Source organism: Anolis sagrei, chromosome 2 (assembly GCF_037176765.1).
Source record: "Anolis sagrei isolate rAnoSag1 chromosome 2, rAnoSag1.mat, whole genome shotgun sequence".
Lineage (NCBI taxonomy): Eukaryota > Metazoa > Chordata > Lepidosauria > Squamata > Dactyloidae > Anolis > Anolis sagrei.
Genome location: NC_090022.1, coordinates 52199572 through 52222691, shown reverse-complemented (window position 1 = coordinate 52222691; position 23120 = coordinate 52199572). Strand labels below are relative to the sequence as shown.

The following is a 23120-nucleotide window of genomic DNA, read 5'->3' as shown; positions in this document are numbered from 1 at the left end:
TGAAACCCTGAAAAGTATTGTCCCCACCATAAACACTACTGGGCTAAATGTCCCAGTGGTCTGCTTCATGAGGTAGCTTTATGTGTGCTCATCAAATTAAAACCAGCAGAATTGAGGAAAAAGCAAACCACTAACTAGTACACCTGGCAAAGAATCAGTATCATGTGCCTAATCTCCTGACTCTACTTACGGTAGTATTTTGGCAGCTGCATTTTTGAACCAAGTAAAACTTCCCAATTGCCTTGAAGGCTTCTCTGCATAAAGTATGCTATAGTAATCCAACCTAGACATGATTGGGGCATGAATCACTGAGACCAGGCCAGGTTCCTCCAGGAAAGGATGCAGCAGGTGTGCAAGATACAGTTGGCAAGACACTCTACAGTTGATACAAGAGCAGTGTCAGGTCTAGGAGCATCCTCAGAACTGCAGCCTCTTGCTTTAGAGAGCTGTGTACAGGTATTTGTATCTTCCTATGGCATGGAAAATCCATTGCTTTTCCTTCATAAAGCAACGCAGCTGAGAACTGTGTATCTGGAGATGATTGGGGTAAACTGTAGGGGTGACGCAGATATTTGAAGTGGCTTGGGATTGTGTAATAGTTGGTCTATTTTAACCTTTATTTTAACCTTCGTTTTTAATTTTTTGTGGTTTGAAATTTTACCCTGGCATTTTAATGATGATATTTTTAATTATCTTTTAACTTAATCAAGTTTGAATGTATGTTAGTTCACTATTATGGGAGTCTTAGGATAGTGATTATTGTCTATTTGTGTACGTTTCTGTTTTTGTTTTTAATGTTGATACGGTCAGTGGACTAATGAATAAACTTTGCAATGCTTCTGAGTAAAATTAATATTCTGGTCCTGGAGATAACCTTTTAAAAGAAAAGGCATTTGCCAAGAGCACTATTAGTTCTTCATACATTTGCCAATTTTTAAACCAGCATCTGTAACCTTCAAAGCTGCAGACATTAGGTGATATTTATCTTTAAGTATGCAGAAAGTGTCATCTGTTATCTACTAAAAGCACAACTGTTTGGGTTGCTGTTTGTATTCAGTTGACAACTGTAGACTGTTTCTCCATTTACTGTTCCATTGTGAATTCCCCCATTCACTTCATTTGCATTCATGTCTTTAAATATTTTTCTTTATCAAATGCCTATGTGATATGGCGGAGTGCACTTATATACGGTATCTTATAAGGATGGACTATTTTGTATTAAGTCCTTTTGTTGTTCATTTGTTCAGTCACTTCCGACTCTTTGTGACCTCATGGACCAGCCCACACCAGAGCTCCCTGTCGGCTGTGACCACCCCCAGCTCCTTAAGAGTTAAACCAGTCACTTCAAGGATACCATCCATCCATCTTGCCCTTGGTCGGCCCCTCTTCCCTTATCCTTCCATTTTCCCCAGCATAATTGTCTTCCCTAAGCTTTCCTGACTTCTCATTATTTGCAGTCCTTATAAAGGTCAAATAATATTTGAATGTTTGTTTCTGTGGGGTTTTAGTTGGGAAATCAATGTTTAAGAAAATGCTCTAATACAGTCATATCCTTTTTCATACCAGGTATAGACTACTTGATAGCAGGACAGGAAGATATACGGACCAACAAGCTCCTCGTGAACATGAACAGCCTGGTGAAACCTTGGAAAACTCACTGGGGCAAAATCGTAGCTGACATGCTTCGAACTGGATGCAAATAGTATCTTTTTTCACAGAGAAAGCCATGAACTTTACATGCTAGTACTATTGCAGTGAAAGGCCTAGTTAGTTTTCTGTCAATCAAAACATTCCTGGCTAAGGGGAATTTAAAAGAAAGACTCCCTTTACTTCTTCCCACTATGTGCTTTAGAAGGAAATCTATGAAATTACTTTTCCCCCCCAAGAGATCGATCTCCATCTTATACACACTCAAAGCTCTTCAGTACTGTATATCCTTTTGTATAAGTTCACCTCAAGGGACAGTTTGGGGTTCCAAAATTGCTGATTTTACATCACCTACTGATAAGTTAAGGTTCATTCCATGGAGAAGGGAAAGCACCAGAGTAGCCTAAATGTAAAACAGTCTGAAGTGGGTCCCTGGTAAAGAGTGGAGGGAAAGGTGCTTCTTTTGGCTTTCAGCACTATACTCTCAGAAGGGGACAGTTCCCTTTTTTGATAAAGAGTTCAGGTGCAGTACTCGCAGTGACCCATGGATAGGTAGACCCAAGTTTTGGGGATTTTTTTTAAAAAAAACTAAAATTAGATTTTTACATAACTCAATGCAATATTTAGCTGACTGTACATCTCTCACAGATGAACTGATAGCTTCCCTCCATGGTTTGCCAGAGCTTACACATATACCTAAAATACACTCCATGTGCGCAGGTTGCAGTCTGACCTGGCTGCTTCCATGAACCAACCTGATATGACTCAACATGCAGACGTGGCACTGAAGCATTCCCTTTTGTGAGGCTGCTCTCTTGAAGTAGCCCTGAGGAATGAACTACAACTTTGTGAAGTTCCATGGGTAAAAAATACTTGCAGGTTTCAAAGCTCACTGGACAAACTAGTTGAAATACTAGATCCAACCTTTTTTGTTTCTATAGTGTATATGTGTCCTCTTGGTGTTTGCACTGGAATGGGAAGATTCTGTAGATATATTTATGTTGTTTATGCTTGTATTTTGCCAGGGAAACGAACAGGCAGAGCCTGTGAGAGTGAAGGAGAGGACGAGAGGGTTCCTAGCACTTAGGCCTCCAGGGATTCTGTGATGTGGAAGGGCATGCCTGGGATCAGGTCCTGCAGGCAGGAATTTCCAGGGACTTCCCTTTGCTTTTTGACACAGCTTTTGGGGAAAGGAGGTGGCTGGGTTTGTTAGTAGTAGAAGGCCAGTTCCATTAGAGCCCATGGATTGGCCTTCTGTGGCGCTGTTGTCTCAAGGTACATACTAGCTCAACAATCCTGCCTACACAGGTGAATCTACCTGCTCTTTTCAAGGATCTGCTCCCTAACTGCTTTTCCATTGTCATGCTTTGCACCAGCCAGCCTTCAGGGAGATTGCTGCTACAAAGGACTCTCAACCTGTGGGTGCCCAGATGTTTTGGCTTACAACTCCCAGGAATCCCAGCCAGTTTACCAGCGGTTAGGTTTTCTGGAAATTGAAGGCCACAGGTTGAGAACCACTGTATTAAGACTGATGACTCAAATGGTAGCCAATTGATGCTTTTGGACTTCAGCTTGCATGATCCCTCACCAATGATTCTGCTGGCTAAGCCTACTGGGAATTACAGTCTGACAGGTGGAGGACCACAACTGGGGTAGTCACATGGTTACCAAGACATGTCTTTCCAAGGTACTATCTGGTCCTCAAACTCTGCCCTATTATGAGTTGGTTCATGTAAAGATTCACATTGCCACTTGGCTTGTGCCCGCAGTTGCTTGCCTACTCCAGGCAAATACACATTTCATCTAGAACAAATTGCTCGAAAGGTGCATATAGGGTCTAATTGAGCCAAAAGCCTATGCAGAGAGAACAGGACCATGAAGAAGTCTGAAGTGCAGACTTTCAGAAGGAGCAAATGGTCACTGGGGCCCCTTCTACACTGCCATATAATCCAATTAAGCAGATAATCCATATTATTTACTTTGAATTGGATTATCAGAATTTGCACTGCCATATAACCCAGTTCAAAGCAAATAATCTGGATTATATATGGTAGTGTAGAAGGGGCCTGAGGCAGCGCAGGTGAGCTGGTATTTCAGCCCCTTGTGCTGCCTGGGTGCCATAAGTCTTGCTGCTCAATCAAGTCTGCTCTACTGAAAAATTGGGAAGGTAGCAGCCATTCATGTCTTCCTAGCAACTACTTAGGCTTTGTTATATGATAATGCAGAGGAAAGCAGATTAGAAATGTTCTTTTCACTATGGTCTTTACAAGGCACCTTTTCCATAAGATATAACTACCTGCAATGTGAACCAGCCACAACTGTTTATAAGGAGACCCAATGAGAGTACACATACAATACCTCACCTGAGGATGCTTGCCACAGATGCAGGCGTAACGTCAGAAATGCCTCTAGAACATCGCCATATAGCCCGAAAAAACCCACAAGAACTGAGAGACACATACAATAGTTGGCCCTTTGTTATTTTCCTGCATGGTTCAAACTACATCGCCGCCATCTCAACTTTGCTGGCTTGCAGTGTGCTCACTAATACACTCGGCACATCTTTTTTTAAAAATACATTAAAATGTATCTTTTTTACTCATAAGAACAAAAAGCAGAATCATTTTTAATCTAGTGTAAATATAATCTGGCCAGTTTGTATTATGGATATCTTCTATTATAAACATACACCCCCCCCCCCCCCCAAATTCTTGCTGTAGTCAACCCATCTACATACACCATGCCTAGTACTTTGATTTAAATAGTATCTTTATGGCGAGGTAGGCAATTTTCAGATGTTTTCGAACTGCAACTCCCTTGATCTCTCCTCATTGGCTGTGCTAACTAACCCAGATGATACATGTAGGAAAAACAATTGACTGGCCACATTTGTCCATCTCTACCATAAAGGAACACAAAACTAAACATGAATGTCAGTCTCTGAGAGGGAAAGGAAGCAGCAGCAAGTAAAGAGGGCTATCATTTTCTAGCTTCCAACAAGACGTAAGAGACATGGACCAAACTGTTAAAATATAAGAAGTTTTCATTCTATGCTAAGCATACATGAGACATGTGTTCATAATCTGCAATCAAAAACAATGTGTACTGCTTACACATTATTTTTTCTAAAACTTGTTTTGAATGCAAAACAGTCACTGACACCAACCTCAACTGAAAGCATGGAAAGAGATGTAGATTATGAGAACAGTGTAAGATATAAAATAAAAAGAGGTAACAACCTATAACATAACAGGACAAGGCTTTTTACATATTATTGGTTTTTTGTTTAGGATGTGATAGTGCATTCCAGATAATCTCTGAACAGAACAACCTCAGTTTTCATTCCAATGCTGAAGTCTGTTTGGACACATTATTGTAAACTCTACTTTTATATTATGTCAAATTGTAATGCTGGTTTCCCATGTCAGGTAAAGAGCTAGATTGGCTACATATTGCTAGATCTAAAGTATTTCATTTATATAAAGACATTTCTTACAAGTTCTGCTTTTGTACCTGCAGTTTTGTGGGTGCAAAGAAGGGCACGGGCAACTGATGTTTCTGTGTCATTCCTTCATTTCCAGGACAAAAAATAATATACACAAATGGCTTCAGGGATTTTTGGTTAGGATGTTATGCTTTCTGTTCATACAGCACTATATAAAATCTGGGCATGTGACCAATTGCTTTTGACATATAGTCAGTATACACCACATTGAAATAAATGTTGAAAAACAAATTCTGTAGAGCATAGATACTGAGTTGGAGCCAGTCTGAAGCACCACACCAGTCAAGCATTATACTGATGGTTCCTTAATAACCAGCATGTTTTGTCTCCTTTTCAGAAAAGTTCGGAGCGGATAAATGCCCCTCCTAAGAAGTGTCCTGCATGTTATCTGATTGCTTGAGACCAGATCTCAGCTGTTTAGGCGCCAACCTTTTATCACTTCAGCACTTTTGGCATTTGTTTTGTTGACTGCTCTTTATCCAGGCTGAGAGGCCTTTTCACACTCTTTTCTGTTAGAGGAGAATGTACTTTCAAAACGCCTGCAATCCATTCCCAGGAGTGAACTGCTGACAGAGAGCTGGTACTTCCACTCCACTTCATTAAATGAAAAGTGAACGCCAGCAATCAGACAGCACTTAAGAAAGGGCGTGGAAAAGACAGCCATGAGGCCCCTTTACATCTTATTTAAACAGGCCAATGTCCATGCAGTAGACAACAACCAGCTGAAGAGGCAAGGGCTCTAACATTACTAGCAGTGAGAGCTCATTAACACCTTTGTATTTATTTTAAGCTAGATGAGTGAGTGCCAAGGTAGCGGGGTTAAGTCAGCTCTCTAGAAAAATTAGGTGTTGATTAGATTTCATTTCAGAGTATGGCATCCGATAACTAATGGCTAAAGGCTTAGAATATACCTTTGTCTACTAAAAAGGGGTATACAAACCATGAATACATCAACTCATTTCCAGGATATAATTTTGGTTGTCATCTATTTCCAAGAACACAAAAGCTCTACAAAACTCTTAAATGAGAATACATAGAGATGCACATTATTTTCAACTGGTGTAGGTTTAGACAGTCCACTCACCAAAACACTTTGGAGAACTTGGAACAAAGCCATCTGTTGATGGCATCATGCAGTGGATCAAGTTTTGACTTATAAGAGGAACAAGCCTACACTTATGGGATATCACGGAGGTTGGATCAGTGATCTTGGGGGATACAGGCTACAGAGGGAGGGGGAATGAATGAGCAAAAACATATTGTCTCCTTACATTCACAGAAGCAGAGGAAAACAACTGGATACAACCAAATACATTTAACACTCTAGTTGTTTCTGCAGTGGATCAAATACATTCCATAATTCCATACCTGGAAATGACATATACACAAGAAAGAAGACGCAAGAAAAATACACCATGGAACAATTCTCCCTGGTAGTTTCTGCAGCAGCAGTGTGTATCTGTATGCCTCTAAAGAGTCAATGATGACCCATTGCACAAGACACATGGAAGTAGGCAGGCAATATTACTTCTCCTAATATACAAATACTTGCTATATATGGATTTTCACTTAACACAAATTGATGTAAACCTCTCATCCATTTATCACCAACATTTAAAAAAATGCAATTCAAGGTAGAAAGATTTTGCTTTTAATATACACTCAAGTTACAATTTCTATTCAGAAGCTGTTACTCCGGGTAACATTGTGATTCCCCTGTTGAGGGCATCATTTTAAACAATCTGTCTAGAAAATGGACAGGCTTATACAAAGGCAATCCCACCGAATAGGAAATATTAAGATGCACAGTGGTCAGTGTCTTTAACTACCAACTCAATTATGTGGAGACCGATCAGCACACTTGGAGAAATCATTCTTAAATATTAATCTCACTCTCCCCTACATTAATATGATCATTATCATAAATCAGTAGTATATGGAAAATATTATATGCTATTGAAGCATGCAGGCTGTCCAAATGAACTTTTGCACATATTCTTAACAGTTTCTGAATATTCTGGTAGTTTTAAGGAAGCATTTGGTGTCATTTTTAGCATAGATGTTTGGTACAATCAACAAAAATTAATTTAATTAATTTAACATTCCGATAAAGATTTTTTTTTTCTTGTCATTGTGTGCTGGCTCCATCTCTTTGTTTGACATGTTCTAGCCAAGCTGCAAACAATATACTAGAAGAAAAGAATGGTTGGAGCAGTATTGATATCTGCAAGTAGTTTTGCAATGGAAGTGCTCTGCAGTACCTGCTGCGGTTGTAGGACTGGGGTGCATTTCTTTGCAGCAACTTATTTCACATGATACAGTGTATGGGAGAGATACAAAGGGCACTCTCAGGGATCGAAGGGGTGCAGGAGATGGAGAGAAGGTTCTATGCATAAGTGTCTGTGTCTTTGAATATGGAAAGGAGACCACAGCCTCCATGCTGCTTCATTAGCTAGATCCTGTCTCTTCTTTGCTTACAACAGGAGGAGTACTTTCTAAATCTTTGCTCTGCTTTTCTTCTTTATTGTCGTCATCATCATCTTCTTGAGGGTACAGTTCCGGGTACTTCTGCATGCACTCTTGCATTGCACGAAACTGGTCCACACAATCAGATCCCTTTATTTCCTCCTTACTATAATGGAAGCAGGAAAAGGCTGACTTGAATTGTTCCCCACAAGGACCACTAGCCATTCCACCGAGGCAAGGACAATTCCAGTTGATATCTCCATTAGGTAGTATTAAACCTAGGAAGAAGAAGGAAAATCAGTAGGCGAATGGTAAGCAAAGCCATGTTAAAAAGACCATGGAATTCATCTCATTTGACTGAACTGTTGTGTTGCAGATCAAATACAAGTGCAGAACAAGGACAACTATTTTACAGTGTACTTTGCAGTAAGATTCAATCTCTTAAGACAACCTGAGCAATTCTGTGTTTTGAAGAAACATGTTCACAGTATGGTTGCTTTACATAAAGTACATTGCATAGAAATGCAACATGTCTTACATGTAAACTACAAAGAAACTTGCCAGATTGCCTAATATCAATGGGAAAAGTTGGCCCTCCTTTTAAAATTTTATTTTAAACCAAAGATGCAGTACAAATTAATACAGATGTATACAGGCAGGAAGGCTAACAGAAATTTGTGTGCTACTAAATTCCGCTATCAATATTCCATGAATTAAAGTATAGCTAACACTGTGTGCTCATCTACAGTGATTCTGCTTAATCTTCCCCATGTCTTCTTTGGATCTCTGACTTCAAAGTAACAGTTTCCCTCTGAGAAATGTTTCCTGTTACAAAAGTCTTGAAATAGATATGAAGGGACTTAGAAAGTATGTTAACTGTCCTTGTTGCTGTTTTTAAAGCCTTCTAGGGAAAAACTGGTACTAGCCAATTGCTACCATATTACACTGCTTTTCTATTTGTTTAGCAAATCATACCTCCCAAGAAATGTAGTCTCATCTTACTATGATGCTTATAAGAAGATTCTGCTTTACATTTTCCATGTTTATGGAACTGGCAAGACCACACCAAGCAAAGTCACAAAACAAATCTGAACATATGCCAAGGAAAAATGCTCAGTGTCCTAGGCTTACTTCACTTAAAAGATGGCTCTGCCAATGTTCTCCTTCTGAGCCATAATATATCATCTTTCTTCCTTTTAAATGAGAACACAAAAATGGGGCAAAGTTGTCATCGGGGATCTTAACAGCAGGTCAGATAACACTGTCTGAATAGCCCACAATTAAAGAAAACTCTGCTATTGGTTCAGGGAAGATATTCAAGGGCAAAGGAATGATTTCGCAGGTGAACAGAAGGTCACTGAGTTTGGCACATCTGAAATACACTCAAAAGAACTGTGGCCCTTATTGTTTTCCATTCCAGGAGAAAACTAGTACCCTAAAATGACTGATGCCTCACGTGAGTAGATTTTTTTGACTCACTGAACAAATTACCTCTCTCTCTCTCTCTCTCTCTCTCTCTCTCTCTCTCTCTCTATATATATATATATATATATATATATATATATCTCACAATGGAAATATGGGTAGTTAAAATTTTGAAAACTGCCACAACCATAAAAAGAGTCCAGGTAACTATTTCCTAAAACATCTGGAAAATAATCATAACCACTTCTTGCCAAGTTTGAATTCTAATGTCAAACCAAAAATATAAATTTTACAGGACCAGGCATTGTGGATCACTTTGATAAATCTGGAAGTATTTTTCTAGTCTGCATACAAGAAACCTGGAAAACTAAATATGCAATCCACCAGAAAACTTCCCAATACATGTCTCAGTGAAATGAAAGCACTAGCTCTCTGGGGGACTGTGCAGTAAGAACAATTACAATGATTAGCTCCTTGTGACAGACAGCTGAACACAAAACTAAAGCACATTTATAGGGCTAATTTAAGCCATTTCTTTTGTGCTTCTATAAAACTGACACTAGTTGGAAGCAAGTTCTTTTTAAACAAAATTCTATTCACCTCTCCACATTGATTTTCCCTTCAATAAAACTGCTTTTTACCAAAACAAAAAGAGTGAATGAGTAAGGAAGCCATCATAATAAACAATCCAATTTTTGATGCAGCTCTAACCGGTGGATATTGTCCAGTTTTTAGCTAACAATACATCTTAACTCAGTTGACAGAGCACTGAAGTTCAAATAACTGAAGCACATGAGCTATATTTTAGCAGTTGCAGAAACACTTCAAATAATTCACAGTAAACCAGATTTTGAAATGTACGGCACTAAAGGGCAACAACACAGACCAAGGTAGCAAAAACTGCTGACAAACAAAAAATATATTTCTTAGTTCAGAATCAGTGTAAGTGCAATTTCATAAGCTGAAATGTGGAGACTGATATCAGACTATATTAACAAACTATTATTTCATACCTTTTAAAATTGGACTCTAAATGTAGCATGCAGGGTGAACTGATGGTTTAGTATGGATTCAGAAGGAACTGATATTTGAGGGATCTTTTAAAAAAAAATATTGTGTTCTCTGACCATCTGCTTGTTAGAAAACTGGGCTCTCCAGATCACTTGAGTATGAAAACTCAGATTTACGTCATTTTTGATTTCAACAGACTGCTGTTTTTGCATTAACAAGTGAGTTGGATCACTCGCTTCCATTACTATCGAAATGCTGTACTTGCATTAATACATATTTATAAATATATAGAAAGAGGGAGAGAGATATAATATATGAAGGATAGATGGGAATAGTGTTCTCAGTATGGGAATGCTGCCCTCTAGAGCCAAAGGAAGATTCACAGGCACATTTCTGAAGTAAAGAAAACAGACTCCAAATTTAGAGCTTGCACAAAAGGAATCACTACAATTTTCCCATGAAACATGGACAGACACATTTAATATATATAACACACAACTTTTATAAATGAGAAAATCTCTCAGAAGCTTTTGTGGATTTTAAGAAATAATATTTTTCTGTCAACTTTTCACATTTTAGAAATAAATTACTTTTGCTTAGTGCTTCTAGCAATCTACACTAGATAACCTACATTATAAAGGGAGTTAATATGGCAAAATGAGGGAAGCTCTGTTTCATAACATTTGCATGAGACTGTTTTCCAAACTGTCATAGTAACTTCCTTCCATAAATAAAGATTCTTCATTTTCCTCTTACTTCATGTCAGCCAGAATACAAACTAGGTCAAAAAGTGAGAAATCAGCTTCTCTCTCCCAGTTTCGAAAACCTAATTTGCTATTATTCACAATACCACACAAAACTGCTTTATTTAGCATCTAAACAACAATAAATCCATTTAGTCCAGGTTGGCAACATATTTTCCCAACCTTTTATGCAATCTTCTTGCCACATCTGACACAATAGAAGTGGCAGAAAAAAAGACAGCTTTTCAAACTTTCAAAACAACTATGAAAAGTGTGTTTCTGGAAGTAAAGTTCTATTTTGGACCAAAACATACACTCCCTTCATTTTTTACTTTAAATCTGAAAATTCTAGCCGACACTCTAGGCTAACTGCTGTGGTTTTAGGTCTCAGGCAAAAGATGTTTCAAGCCCTGCTTCTGGATCCTTACACTGGGTTAAGCATCACATGCAAAGATGTTTGTTGTCCCTTATTTGCAGCAAATCAGACTACCAGCCTTTAGAAAAGCATTTTTTAAAAAAAGATGATGATAATAATAATAATAATAATAATAATAATTTTTATTTCTTGCCCGTCTCCTCATGACTCGAGGCAAGTTGCAACATTGCTAAAGCACACATTTGCCTAAGAACATTTAAAAAAATACACATATTTCCACAAAATATATATTAAAATACACAAATCACATATATCATAAAAGCATAAACAAATGGAAAACTATATGGAACTACAACAGCTTGTGTGTGTGTGTGTGTGTGTGTGTGTGTGGGACACTTGATTAGAGCATATGTTTAAAAAAGGAATCCTGATAACTAAGAATGTTTGAAGGAGATGCTGCATTTAAATCTTAAGGTTACAGTAACAGCTATAAAATACTTTAAGACAAAAAGTTATTTAAAGGGAATTTTCATTCTTGATTTGTCAATCAGAAGATTACCTAAGTCAAAAGCGAGATTATACAAGCCTAGAACAGATTAAGTTAGGTTAAAAGTTTTGCATTTATACTATATCATCTTCATCGACTCCAAAACATGAGAGTCAAAACAACTACTAGCATTGAATTTTGACCAAAAGACACCACAAGTTCAGTGAGTTTAAGAAACAAATACCAAATTCTGTTTCTGATCACCATTTAAAGTGCTGTCATGATCTATAAAGTCCTATACTGACTGGGTCCAGATATCTGAAAAATTTTTACCTGAAAGATTGTGAGCCAGCAAGATTTCAGACCTATGTCCTACCACTTTCTAAGGCCCCTTCCAGAGAGCTGAATAAAATCCCACATTATCCGCTTTGAACTGGAATATATGGCAGTATGGACTCAGATAACCCAGTTCAGAGCAGATATTCCAGGATACAGGGCTGTATGGAAGGGCCCTCAGACAAGTTTAGTGAGAATATGAGACTAATTACTAAAGTCTATTATTCTACAGAACGTCCTTCTATGGGAAGATAAGGTGGTCCCCATTTTGTTTAGACAGATGTTTGGGCCATTAGCTCATTGCTACAAGGGTCCTTTAATTTGGCTGCAGTAATTTTTTGCTCATTTGTTCTGTTTTTAAAAGCTTTTAAACTGTTTCAATTCCAAATTGTTTTTTTTCCCCCCCACTATGATGGTTTATTTTAGAGAAAGTCTGGCTTGGGCTATTTCTGAGTTTAGAAAGTTGTTTTAGGTGGTTAATGGCTATTTTCATTGGACTGGATCCAGACTTAGTCATAGTTAGAAAAGACCAATTGCAAACAATTGGTGTTAACTTTCCAGCCTGCAAGCTTGTACCATGAAATTATCCAATGTCGTACATGAAAAGCAGAGTTTATTCAGACAGTGACTACAAAATGATTTTTTCCCTATTTTTGTTACAAATTGCACCAAAAGTTCCTGAACTGTAAGGAACCGCTGTGGTTTCAGCCAATTTATGAGCATGCAAAAAACCTCAACAAAACAAAAGACATTGTCAACATCAGTAAAATAAAGATCTCCTCTTGGCCTTCATAATACCATGCAGACATAAAAACAGATCTCTATTAAAAAAAACTGGAAAATCTCATATTGCAAATTGTCTTAAGAAAGTTTTTGTTACACAGTATTCAGAAAAATCTGTTGTGGAATACATGAATACCTTAACTTGAACAATGTAGTCATCATTTTAAAATAAATTATTCCACAACTCAATTTATTAATGTTTGAATAACAAAAAAAGGGTTTTTGAGGAAAAAACCAGTGAGAAAATGTATTTTGTGGGGCCTGGATCTTCACATTTCTAGATTTAATTAAATTACTTTCTGATTTTTGTGGATCTGATATTCAGTACAATTAAACCTGGTTCCAACCCAATTATTTTCAGATTGGGGCCAACAACAGGTTGAAGTCAAAGAGATAACAAATGTGCTTATAATTTCAAGTAAGAAACTAACTGGATTGTCAGTCAGATCAACTTGATTTCAGTAAAGAAAGAAACCATACACAAAAAGTCATGCTTAAAGGCACAATATCTTTATTTCCGTATCACTCACCATGGTCTTCATAAGGATCATTGGGATCATCTGCTACCAATTCTGCGCTGCTTGGTGTTTCATGGTCCTCTTTGGTCACAAATATAATCCTGTCCTTTCCTGATAATTAAAATATACATGAACACGTTAGAGTGTATTATGTTAGGAGAACACTGGTTGTCCAAAACCAGTGCCCAATACAACCCTCTGAACAATTTTGTAAACAGATGAATTCCTGTTAGAAGCTAATGATTCCATTCTACTACGTTCTGTGGTATTTCAGCCAAAGCTGGACATCTGCCTGAGCATTATGTCTAATTAAAATGAACTGGAAAAGCTTCAAAACATGAGGATACAAAGTTATCTATACTTTCGAAAGTCCATTTCATTATATTTCTCATAATTTTAATCAAAACTTGAAATGAAACTCTAGGGAGAAATTGGATGTATTTCTTATGCTAGAGAGCAGCTTATTTTCTACATTTTTTTAAAAAAATGTTCAAAATGGTTAGATTAATTAATCTCATTAGTCAACAAAGGCAGGACAAACAGTGCAGAGGTTATGGTGGCAGCAGGGTAATATAACTTCCATTGTGAATCAATTTACTTTGATTTTATAATGTGAAGCTAGAGCAAGCTGAATATGGTCACATGAAATAGCTATCCTGGGATGACCCTGCAGCTGAGATTTTCTTAGGACACCCACTGTCTGGCCCTACAACATTGCAATCATGCATCAACACTTCAGAGAAAAAAAGGCTCATCAAAAGTGATGTCTAACCAAAGTAATGAGCCCAGCGACAAGTGAAACTTATATCATCATCATCATCTAACAGCAGCATTCACTCCAACCATTTTATAGGAATCAATTCACTTAGTTCTGATCTAATTTTAGTCAAATCACAGAATCATAGAATCAAAGAGTTGGAAGAGACCTCATGGGCCATCCAGTCCAACCCCCTGCCAAGAAGCAGGAATATTGCATTCAAATCACCCCTGACAAATGGCCATCCAGCCTCTGCTTAAAAGCTTCCAAAGAAGGAGCCTCCGGGGCAGAGAGTTCCAGTGCTGAACGGCTCTCACAGTCAGGAAGTTCTTCCTCATGTTCAGATGGAATCTCCTCTCTTGTAGTTTGAAGCCATTGTTCCGCGTCCTAGTCTCCATGGAAGCAGAAAACAAGCTTGCTCCCTACTCCCTGTGGCTTCCTCTCACATATTTATACATGGCTATCATATCTCCTCTCAGCCTTCTCTTCTTCAGGCTAAACATGCCCAGTTCCCTAAGCTGCTCCTCATAGGGCTTGTTCTCCAGACCCTTGATCATTTTAGTCGCCCTCCTCTGGACACATTCCAGCTTGTCAATATCTCTCTTGAATTGTGGTGCCCAGAATTGGACACAATATTCCAGATGTGGTCTAACCAAAGCAGAATAGAGGGGTAGCATTACTTCCTTACATCTAGACACTATGCTCCTATTGATGCAGGCCAAAATCCCATTGGCTTTTTTTGCCACCACATCACATTGTTGGCTCATGTTTAACTTGTTGTCCACGAGGACTCCAAGATCTTTTTCACACGTACTGCTCTCAAGCCAGGCGTCACCCATTCTGTATCTTTGCATTTCATTTTTTCTGCCAAAGTGGAGTATCTTGCATTTGTCACTGTTGAACTTCATTTTGTTAGTTTTGGCCCATCTCTCTAATCTGTCAAGATCATTTTGAATTCTGCTCCTGTCCTCTGGACTATTGGCTATCCCTCCCAATTTGGTGTCGTCTGCAAACTTGATGATCATGCCTTCTAGCCCTTCATCTAAGTAATTAATAAAGATGTTGAACAGGACCGGGCCCAGGACGGAACCCTGCGGCACTCCACTTGTCACTTCTTTCCAAGATGATAAGGAAGCATTAGTGAGCACTCTCTGTGTTCGTCCACTTAACCAATTACAGATCCACTTCACCGTAGTTTTGCCTAGCCCACATTGGACTAGTTTCCTTGCCAGAAGGTAATGGGGGACCTTGTTGAAGGCCTTACTGAAATCCAGGTACGCTACATCCATGGCATTCCCCGCATCTACCCAGCTTGTAGCTCTATCGAAGAAGATAGAGCTATCGAGCTATCTATCAAGATGAATTACAAAAATGGTGGCTAAAAGAACAACTGGAAATAATGTTGACCCTAGTCAATAAGAAGTTTATGTAGCCTCAAATATTTTTGTCTTTGTTGTTTAATTGCATAAAGTAATAGCAAAGTCATCCTGAACCTTTCTGTTGCCGTGATTACAAATCATTTCAGAACAGGAATATAAATGTTTTACAGCAGTGGTTTTCAACCTGTAGGTCCCCAGGTGTTTTGGCCTACAACTCCCAGAAATCCCAGCCAGTTCACCAGCTGTTTTAGAGGAACCCTCAAGGTTTACAGAACCGGTTTTTGAAATTTAAGATTGTTTTTGAAGATAGCAACCCAAAACAAGGACAGAACACTGGGGATGCCCACTAAAGATAGATATGGATGCACAATGGAAAGTGGAAAATGGACAACAGTATCCTGCAGGAAAGCAGAGTCAGCTAAACTCAAGTTCACCAACTTCTGTGCCATTTTGTTAATTCTCATTCATGTAAACTATCACTCAAATTCCAGTTCAAAGTCTGCTGCTACAGCATCCAGTAACACTGTCCCTCTTGATGTCTCAAGTTCATAGCTCAGTTTAGGAATTAATCAATGAGTCAAAACATATTCAAACCCAATTAAGACAATCTACAGGCCAATTCTTTATACAATAAGGATAGCCTAACCAGAGTGGGAATTATGACATTTGAACCAAGAAGCCTTAGGCCCCTTTTACACAGCTGTATAAAATCCAGATTATCGGTTTTGAACTGGATTATATGGCAGCGTAGACTCAGATAATCCACCTTGATATTCTGGATTATATGGCAATGTAGAAGGGCCCTTAGATCATCAAGTTAATTGCTTCACAAAGTTAATCTTTATATGCAATACAAGTAGCACAAATCCTCATTACTAATACAGTACATCAAAAAAATGGATGACTGAGCACTGTATATTCCATTTAAGAGCATCTAATCTTTGATATATAAGGTGGACATTCCTACCACTCGTGAAAGCTGAAAAATAGAGAATATTTATTATTTATTTAAGCACAGGATAGACGGTGACTCCTTCCACACAGCTGTATAAAATCCCACATTTTCTGGAATATGTGGTAGTGTGGATTTAGATAACCCTGAGGGCCCTTACACACAGACCTATATCCCAGAATATCAAGGAAAGAATCCCACAATATCTGCTTTGAGCTGGGTTATCTGAGTACCCCTGACTGGAACACAACTGATCTCAACAACAACAAAAAGTTAGTCATGATGGCATGTCTGATTTACTCCATTGTTCTTCACAAATAGGATGCCAGAATTATTTTGATCAAAATTTTAAATTAAAATTCACACTAGCCATATTGTATCACTAGCTATATCCTGCCACACATTGCTGTGGCCCTCAGAAAACAGAAGAATTCTAGTTGAAGGAATAGACAGAAGGGACAGATGTAAAATGAGGTAGCGAAGCTTGTTTCAAAAATAAAAATGAAATAGAGGTAATTAGATGGCAATAGGTTCAATGTTTTTGAATATTTGCATAGAGCTGTAATTTAAGATAAGACTGTCCAACTCTGATTAAATAATTATTGTGGAGGTTGAAAGACTGTGGCTTACAACTCGAGGCAGAGACCACATCAAACAAATGGACCCTACTGTAAACGCAGTACATGAAAGGTCTTTTTCCTGCGCAATCATCCTTCAAAGACCTGATGAAACAAAAGAATCTTCACTTGTCTACAAAAAGATAGCAAGGAAGACACCCAGCAAAACTGAAATATTAATTATAATACTACATATAATATATAATGACAATACTGTTGTATTATTGTATATTTTATAAGTTGTATTGTAATGTTTTTAATCGTGAGCTGCTTTGAGTCTCCGTATGGAGAGAAAAAATAGGATATAAAATAAATAAATAAATAAATAACTCCTACATTTGAAGTCCAAAACACCAGGAGGGCCAAAGTTTGCTCATGCCTGATCTACACTGTAGAATTAATGCAGTTTAACTGCTACAAAATCCTGGGATTTGCAGTTTCCTATACTCCTCGGCAAAGGAGGCTCAAGACAACAAATCCCATGATTTATTGAGCCGCGGAAGTGGTACCGAACTGCATTCATTGTAGAAGCAGCCCAAGGCCTTGTCAAACTACAACTCCCTGGGATCCACAGTTAAAATGCTACTGAGCCACATTAATTTCCCAGTGCAGATGCACCCCCTAGTTTCATCTCCCATCCTTTCTCAAAGGCATCTCCCATCATTTTGGGGATGAAAGGAGTTGCAATCAATCACCTTTGGAAAGTTCAAGGAATCACTCTGCACATGCTCAGAGGCACCCAGCCATTCCAAGAATCTTTGCCCACAGAACTTCTCCTCTTGCAGGCCTCAGCCCCCAATCTCAGGCTCCTGCCTCTCACCTTTTCTCCTCCAAACAGGAGCCTCCTCTGCAGTAAATAAAGCTTTTGGTCACTCTTGCTGGCCCTGGAGAGTGGTGGGCTGGGTAATCCTTAGCCCCCCCCCCTCCAAGGAGCCATGTGACACAACCTTAAAGTTAGCATGGGGCTGGAAGCCTGCAGAGCCATAGCCAGGAATCCGGTGGATGCTGCAGGGAGAGAGAGAAAGAGAGAAAGAGAGAGAGGGAGGAGAGTCCGTCTCCCTTACTGCTGCTCCCCCCCCCCCCGCCTCTTTTGCTGCTGCTGCTTCCTCCAATATGTTGGAGCATGGAGAATCCAAAAAAGAAGGGCATTGCTGTAGAGTGAAGGCACAAAGTAAATGTAAAGTGTTGTTTACCTCTTTTTGTTTGTTTTTTCCCCTCAGCTCCTAATGTGCCCCCCCCCAATCCCTCCTTTCCTTCAGTTGCAAGTTTACTCCTTGGAAGAGGAGGAGGAGGGAGCCCGGCCTCCTTTGTACCTGCCAGTGCTGCTGCCCAGGGAAGCACTTCTTGGGGGGGGGGGGACTCACCCTTCTCCACACCCCATAGTTTGAGGACCCCTGATGTAAAGGATAGTGACAGGGTAGCAGGCCTGCAGGGATGAGGGTTTTTCCTCCAGCTCCTGAAGGAAGGGCCTCCATGCACACTCGCTGCTGGCCATGCACGTGCACTCCTCCCCTCCCCCTGCCTGAGGCTTACAGTTGATCGTCTTTCTAAGGGGGGGTAGGGGGAGGGAGGGGGAAGTGTTTTTTTTTGAGGGGGGGGAGGTTGAGTGGAGAACATACATTGGGTTGTTAGGTGTATTGTGTCCAAATTTGGTGCCAATTCCCCCAGTGGTTTTTGAGATATGATGGTATCACAAACGAACATTACATTTTTATTTATATAGATTTAAGTGATATTAAGAAAACTCATTACAGGAGTGGTTGTGCTGATCTGCTTCAGAAGAAAAAATGAAAGAGAAACTTGTAGCACCTTAAAGATCTATCACAAATACACTATAGACTAATCTTCCATAGTTTTAGAGCCTATAATCGCCCAAGGGCTGAGAAAAGCGGTATATAAATGAAATAAATAAATAAATAATCCAGGGATAGGAATCATGTTGCCTTCCAGATACTGCTGAACTGTAAGTCCCAGCAGCCTTAGCCAGCACAGTCAATTGTGAGGAATGCTGGAGTTTTAGTCCAGCATCGGGAAGTCGGCATGACTCTCACCCCTGTTATAATCCATGAAATATATGACACAAGCTGATTTCTTACTTTTCAAGGTACCAAAATTGCCAGGTAAAAATCAAAGCCACAACTTTTTGTATACCGCTTGCCAAAGCGTATCTCTAGGCAATCAATAAATATAATAATATCTTTAAAAGTAAATAAACAACTTTTATTTAGCCTTAAATCCACGTATTACTTTTATTTAAACTGCTTTACTAAATGCCTATGATTTTATTATTATCCTACAGCAATTACTTTGTGTTCATTTAGCTTTTCATTAGACTATGTCCTCAACTGTACCCTATTAAATCAAACGCTGTAATTTATGCTTCTGTTGGATGTTACCATGTGATCCTTACACAACTTGACAGCAGTTGCTAGTCAGTGTCATCATTCACTCCGTTCTATGTGCAAGGAAAGGGAAAATTGAAAGAAATGTAAAGAGAAAACTCAATGAGCCTTCACACTAAGAATGAGGAAAAGAACAACTTCTAAAATCAACACCAAGAACTAAATACGATCATAAAAATGAGAACATAAAATACATACAAGGCCTACTACTCACTCAGCAATAAATCTATGTCAAGGAGCAAGAATGTGTTAGATAATGCTGCCAGGTAGTGAAACGGCCTTCTGTTTAATCAACTTCATAAACATAATGGGGAAATAAAATATGCAAAATCCCAATGTTAAGCCATCATTAGTCCTCAGAATAAAATGATCAAGAGTGATGCTTGATTTAAAGGTATCAAATATATCCTATGTTTTGATTTCCACTTGTTTTCACCTACAGAATAACTTATGGTACAAAAAATGTCAAACTATCCCTTCCATGGGAACAAGGATTGGGAAAGTGAAGCTGCCTCACAGATCCAATTTTAGCAATCCAAAAAGCTATCTCAAAGCTTCCTGACCTGCCTTATCAGCAACTAGGCCAAAAGATTTCCCTTATGTCAGTGTCTGCTTTCCATACAGAAATATACCATAGGTTCAGACTGACAGGAACAGCCTTGGGAGCTGAATGCTGCCATAGAGTTGCTCGTTGCCACACATGTTCCAAGGTGATGTTAGTGTAGCCTAAGCAACCTTGATATACTGTATATACTCAAGTATATGCTGAGTTTTCAGCTCTTTTTTTAGGATGAAAAAGCCTTCCTCAGCCTATATTTGAGTCAAAGTTATTTATCATTTTACTCTGTAATTATTATTTTTATTACATTTATTATTTTACTCTATTTTTATTATTATTACATTTACATTATTTTACTCTATTATTATTTTTATTACATTTATTATTTTACTCTATTACTATTGGAAGAATATGTAAGCACATTTACATTGAAGGTTAGAATAATGATTTAATCAGGGTTGGGCAGTCTTATCTTAAATAACAGTTTTATGTAAATATTCAAAAACATTTAACCTAGTAATGCCTCAATTAATGTAATTGAGGACATTGGTATCTATTTTTATTTTGAAATTTACCAGTAGCTGCTGCATTTCTCACCCTTGGCTTAGACTCGAGTCAATACGTTTTCCAAGTTTTTTTGTGGTAAAATTAGGTGTCTCAGCTTATATTTGGGTCGGCTTATACTCAAGTATATATGGTATACATTTTGAGCCCTACCACCTCCAAAGTACCTTTCAAACAGAAGACTGTAATATGCACTGTAGCGTGTCTCCTGCCCTTGGAAAGAAAAGATGTAGATAGGCTTCCATGTTTCTTGGGAATGCAACCTTTTAGAATCAAAGTTGAAAAAGACCCAAGAGTCATTTAGCCCAATCCCTTTCTGCCATGCAGCAATGCATAATCAAAGTACTTCCAATAGGTGGTCATTCAGCTTGTTTAAAAACCTACAAAGGAGGAGCCTCAGCCATGCTCCAGGGAAGCGTATTTCACTGGCAAATCCGTCTTACTGTCAGGAAGTTCTTCCTAATTTTAGTTAGAATCTCTTTTCCTGTAATTTGAATCCATTGCTCTGTGTTTTCTGAGCAGTAGAAAACAAGCTTTTAATACTCTACCTATCCAGAAATATTGAAGAGTAAGTTAGGAGGAAAATTTCAAACCCATACCCTTTCTCAAGAATATCTCAATATGGCAGAGGTTCAGCCACATGACTCCCAATGAATGACCTTGAATCTCACCTGGTTGACCTCACAGGGTTCTCTCCCAAGCAAGAACAAGGAAAAAACCTAGATAAAACCTCAACAAAGATGCAAAGTAAGTGCTATATCTATTCCTTTCACGTTGAATTTTGTCTTTTGTGAAAAATTAACTTAAACATGTGAAGTTCATACAAGATGGCTATCCCTTAGAACAGGCATGGGCAAACTTCATCCAGCAAGGTGTTTTGTACTTCAACTCCCATAATTCCTAATAGCCTACCAGCTGTTAGGAATTGTGGGAGCTGAAGTCCAAAACACCTGGAGGACCCAAGTTTGCCCATGCTTGTCTTAGAAAGACTGTTTTAGCTATGTGTTCCTATACAGCAGAGGATTGGACTAGATGGGCCTTCCCACTTCTAAGTCGTTGGTCCACAAACTGCTTATGATTACTAGCCTTTTGATACCAGAGTTACTCTTTACACAACATCTAGTCTATTGTCCTTCTTAACTGAGAACGAATCTACAGTGTAGAACAGGGGTCCTCAAACTAAGGCCCGAGGGCCGGATGCAGCCCTCCAAGGTCATTTACCCGGTCCTCGCTCAGGGTCAACCAAAGTCTGAAATGACTTGAAAGCATACAACAACAATAATCCTATCTCATCAGCCAAAAGCAGGCCCACACTTCCCATTGAAATACTAATAAGTTTATATTTGTTAAAATTGTTCTTCATTTTAATTATTGTATTGTTTTTAAGTGTTTTTTGCACTACAAATAAGATATGTGCTGTGTGCATAGAAATTCATTATCCTTTTTTCAAATTATAATCTGGCCCTCCAACAGTTTGAGAGACTATGACCTGGCCCTCTGTTTAAAAAGTTTGAGGACCCCTGCTGTAGAATTAATGCAGTTTTCAAAATCCAATTATCACAGGATGAAATCTTTTGAACAGCGGCACAGACAGCAAAACAACACCACAGGGGTGTTCACCCTTCCCTATATTATCTAAACCTGGTGTGTGTGTGTATCTATCTATCTGGAACTATACTGAAAAAATGATCTGACTTATTTTATTTATATCTTGCTTTATCTCTCAAAGCAGACACTCAAATCAGCTCCCAATCAAAAACACTACAAACTAAAATATAAAATAATAATAGAGTATATCATTATATATTGTTATATATTATCAGTAGTATCAGATATAATATCTTAGCCTTATTATATTACAATGTTATTATATATTCTACTGTATTATTACTATATTGTATTACATTATTATAATAAGAACAAATTTACATAACCTATCTTGCTCGTAATTTGGGGACTTCCTGTAATCTAGTTTAAAATCAGATAATCTGTTTTCAGAAACTGGATTGTAGGTCCAGTGCAGGTGAGACCTGGGTCACCTTGGTGCATCTGCACTGTAGAAATAATGCACTTTGACCCCATTTTAACCTCTGGATTTGCGAAGAATCCTTTTCCTTTGACAGAGAAGGCTGAAGACCTTGTAAAGCTACAACTCCCAGGAGCCCTTCGCCTTGGGTCCTTCGCTTGGGGCCCGAGGCCTGCTCTGCCTCCTTCCTCCCCTCCCCTCCTGCCAGAGATCCCCGGGTACCTTCTTGCCTGCAGTAGGACATGGCCCTCAGGAAAGCCCGGCCAAAGAAGGGCTCTCTCTTTCTCTCTCTCTCTCTCCGCCTCGAAAGCCTCCTTGAAGAAGAAGAGGGGAAAAACGGTGCGGGAGGGAGGCGGCAACCACGACACTAAACCACGCCGAGAAGCCGTTACTCCCTTACGGCCTTGCGCCTCCCGGCATGCTTCGCGACCTTCACGCAATGACCCTCCCCGCCATGCTGTGCGTCAAACGACGTGCGTCCTGTTTTGGAAGACTACAACTCCCGGCATGCTTCGAAACCGCGCGCATGTGTTCTTGAAAAGGGGCGGGGCCTTGTGCAGGGCGGTG

The 23120-nt window shown here is 38.9% G+C and overlaps 2 protein-coding genes across 2 annotated transcripts in view; one reads left to right on the top strand and one right to left on the bottom strand.

Moving 5' to 3' along the window:
- LOC132769338 (netrin-4-like) overlaps window positions 1–5148 on the top strand; it is a 78323-nt gene extending 73175 nt beyond the window's left edge. The window contains exon 10 of the mRNA XM_060766212.2: window positions 1567–5148. Within this exon, the coding sequence (XP_060622195.2) occupies window positions 1567–1703 (137 nt within the window). The 3' untranslated portion in view covers window positions 1704–5148. The remainder of the gene's footprint in view (window positions 1–1566) is intronic.
- Window positions 5149–6107: 959 nt separating this feature from the next.
- On the bottom strand, window positions 6108–23005 carry CHCHD4 (coiled-coil-helix-coiled-coil-helix domain containing 4). The gene is made up of 3 exons (XM_060766214.2): window positions 22776–23005; window positions 13310–13408; window positions 6108–7896 (listed from the first exon to the last, which is right to left on the bottom strand). The coding sequence occupies exons 1-3, from the start codon at window positions 22795–22797 to the stop codon at window positions 7601–7603; spliced, it is 417 nt and encodes a 138-aa protein (XP_060622197.1). The 5' UTR covers window positions 22798–23005; the 3' UTR covers window positions 6108–7600.
- Between the last annotated feature and the right edge of the window lie 115 nt (window positions 23006–23120).

Bases quoted from the DNA above. Each gene is read 5' to 3' on its own strand.
- CHCHD4 (XM_060766214.2), bottom strand. From the start codon at position 22,797: ATGTCCTACTGCAGGCAAGAAG. The intron at 13,409-22,775 runs GTACCCGGGGAT...TTTAATTATCAG, and splicing joins GTCCTACTGCAGGCAAGAAG to GAAAGGACAGGATTATATTT. The intron at 7,897-13,309 runs GTGAGTGATACG...TCTTCTTCCTAG, and splicing joins TGATCCTTATGAAGACCATG to GTTTAATACTACCTAATGGA.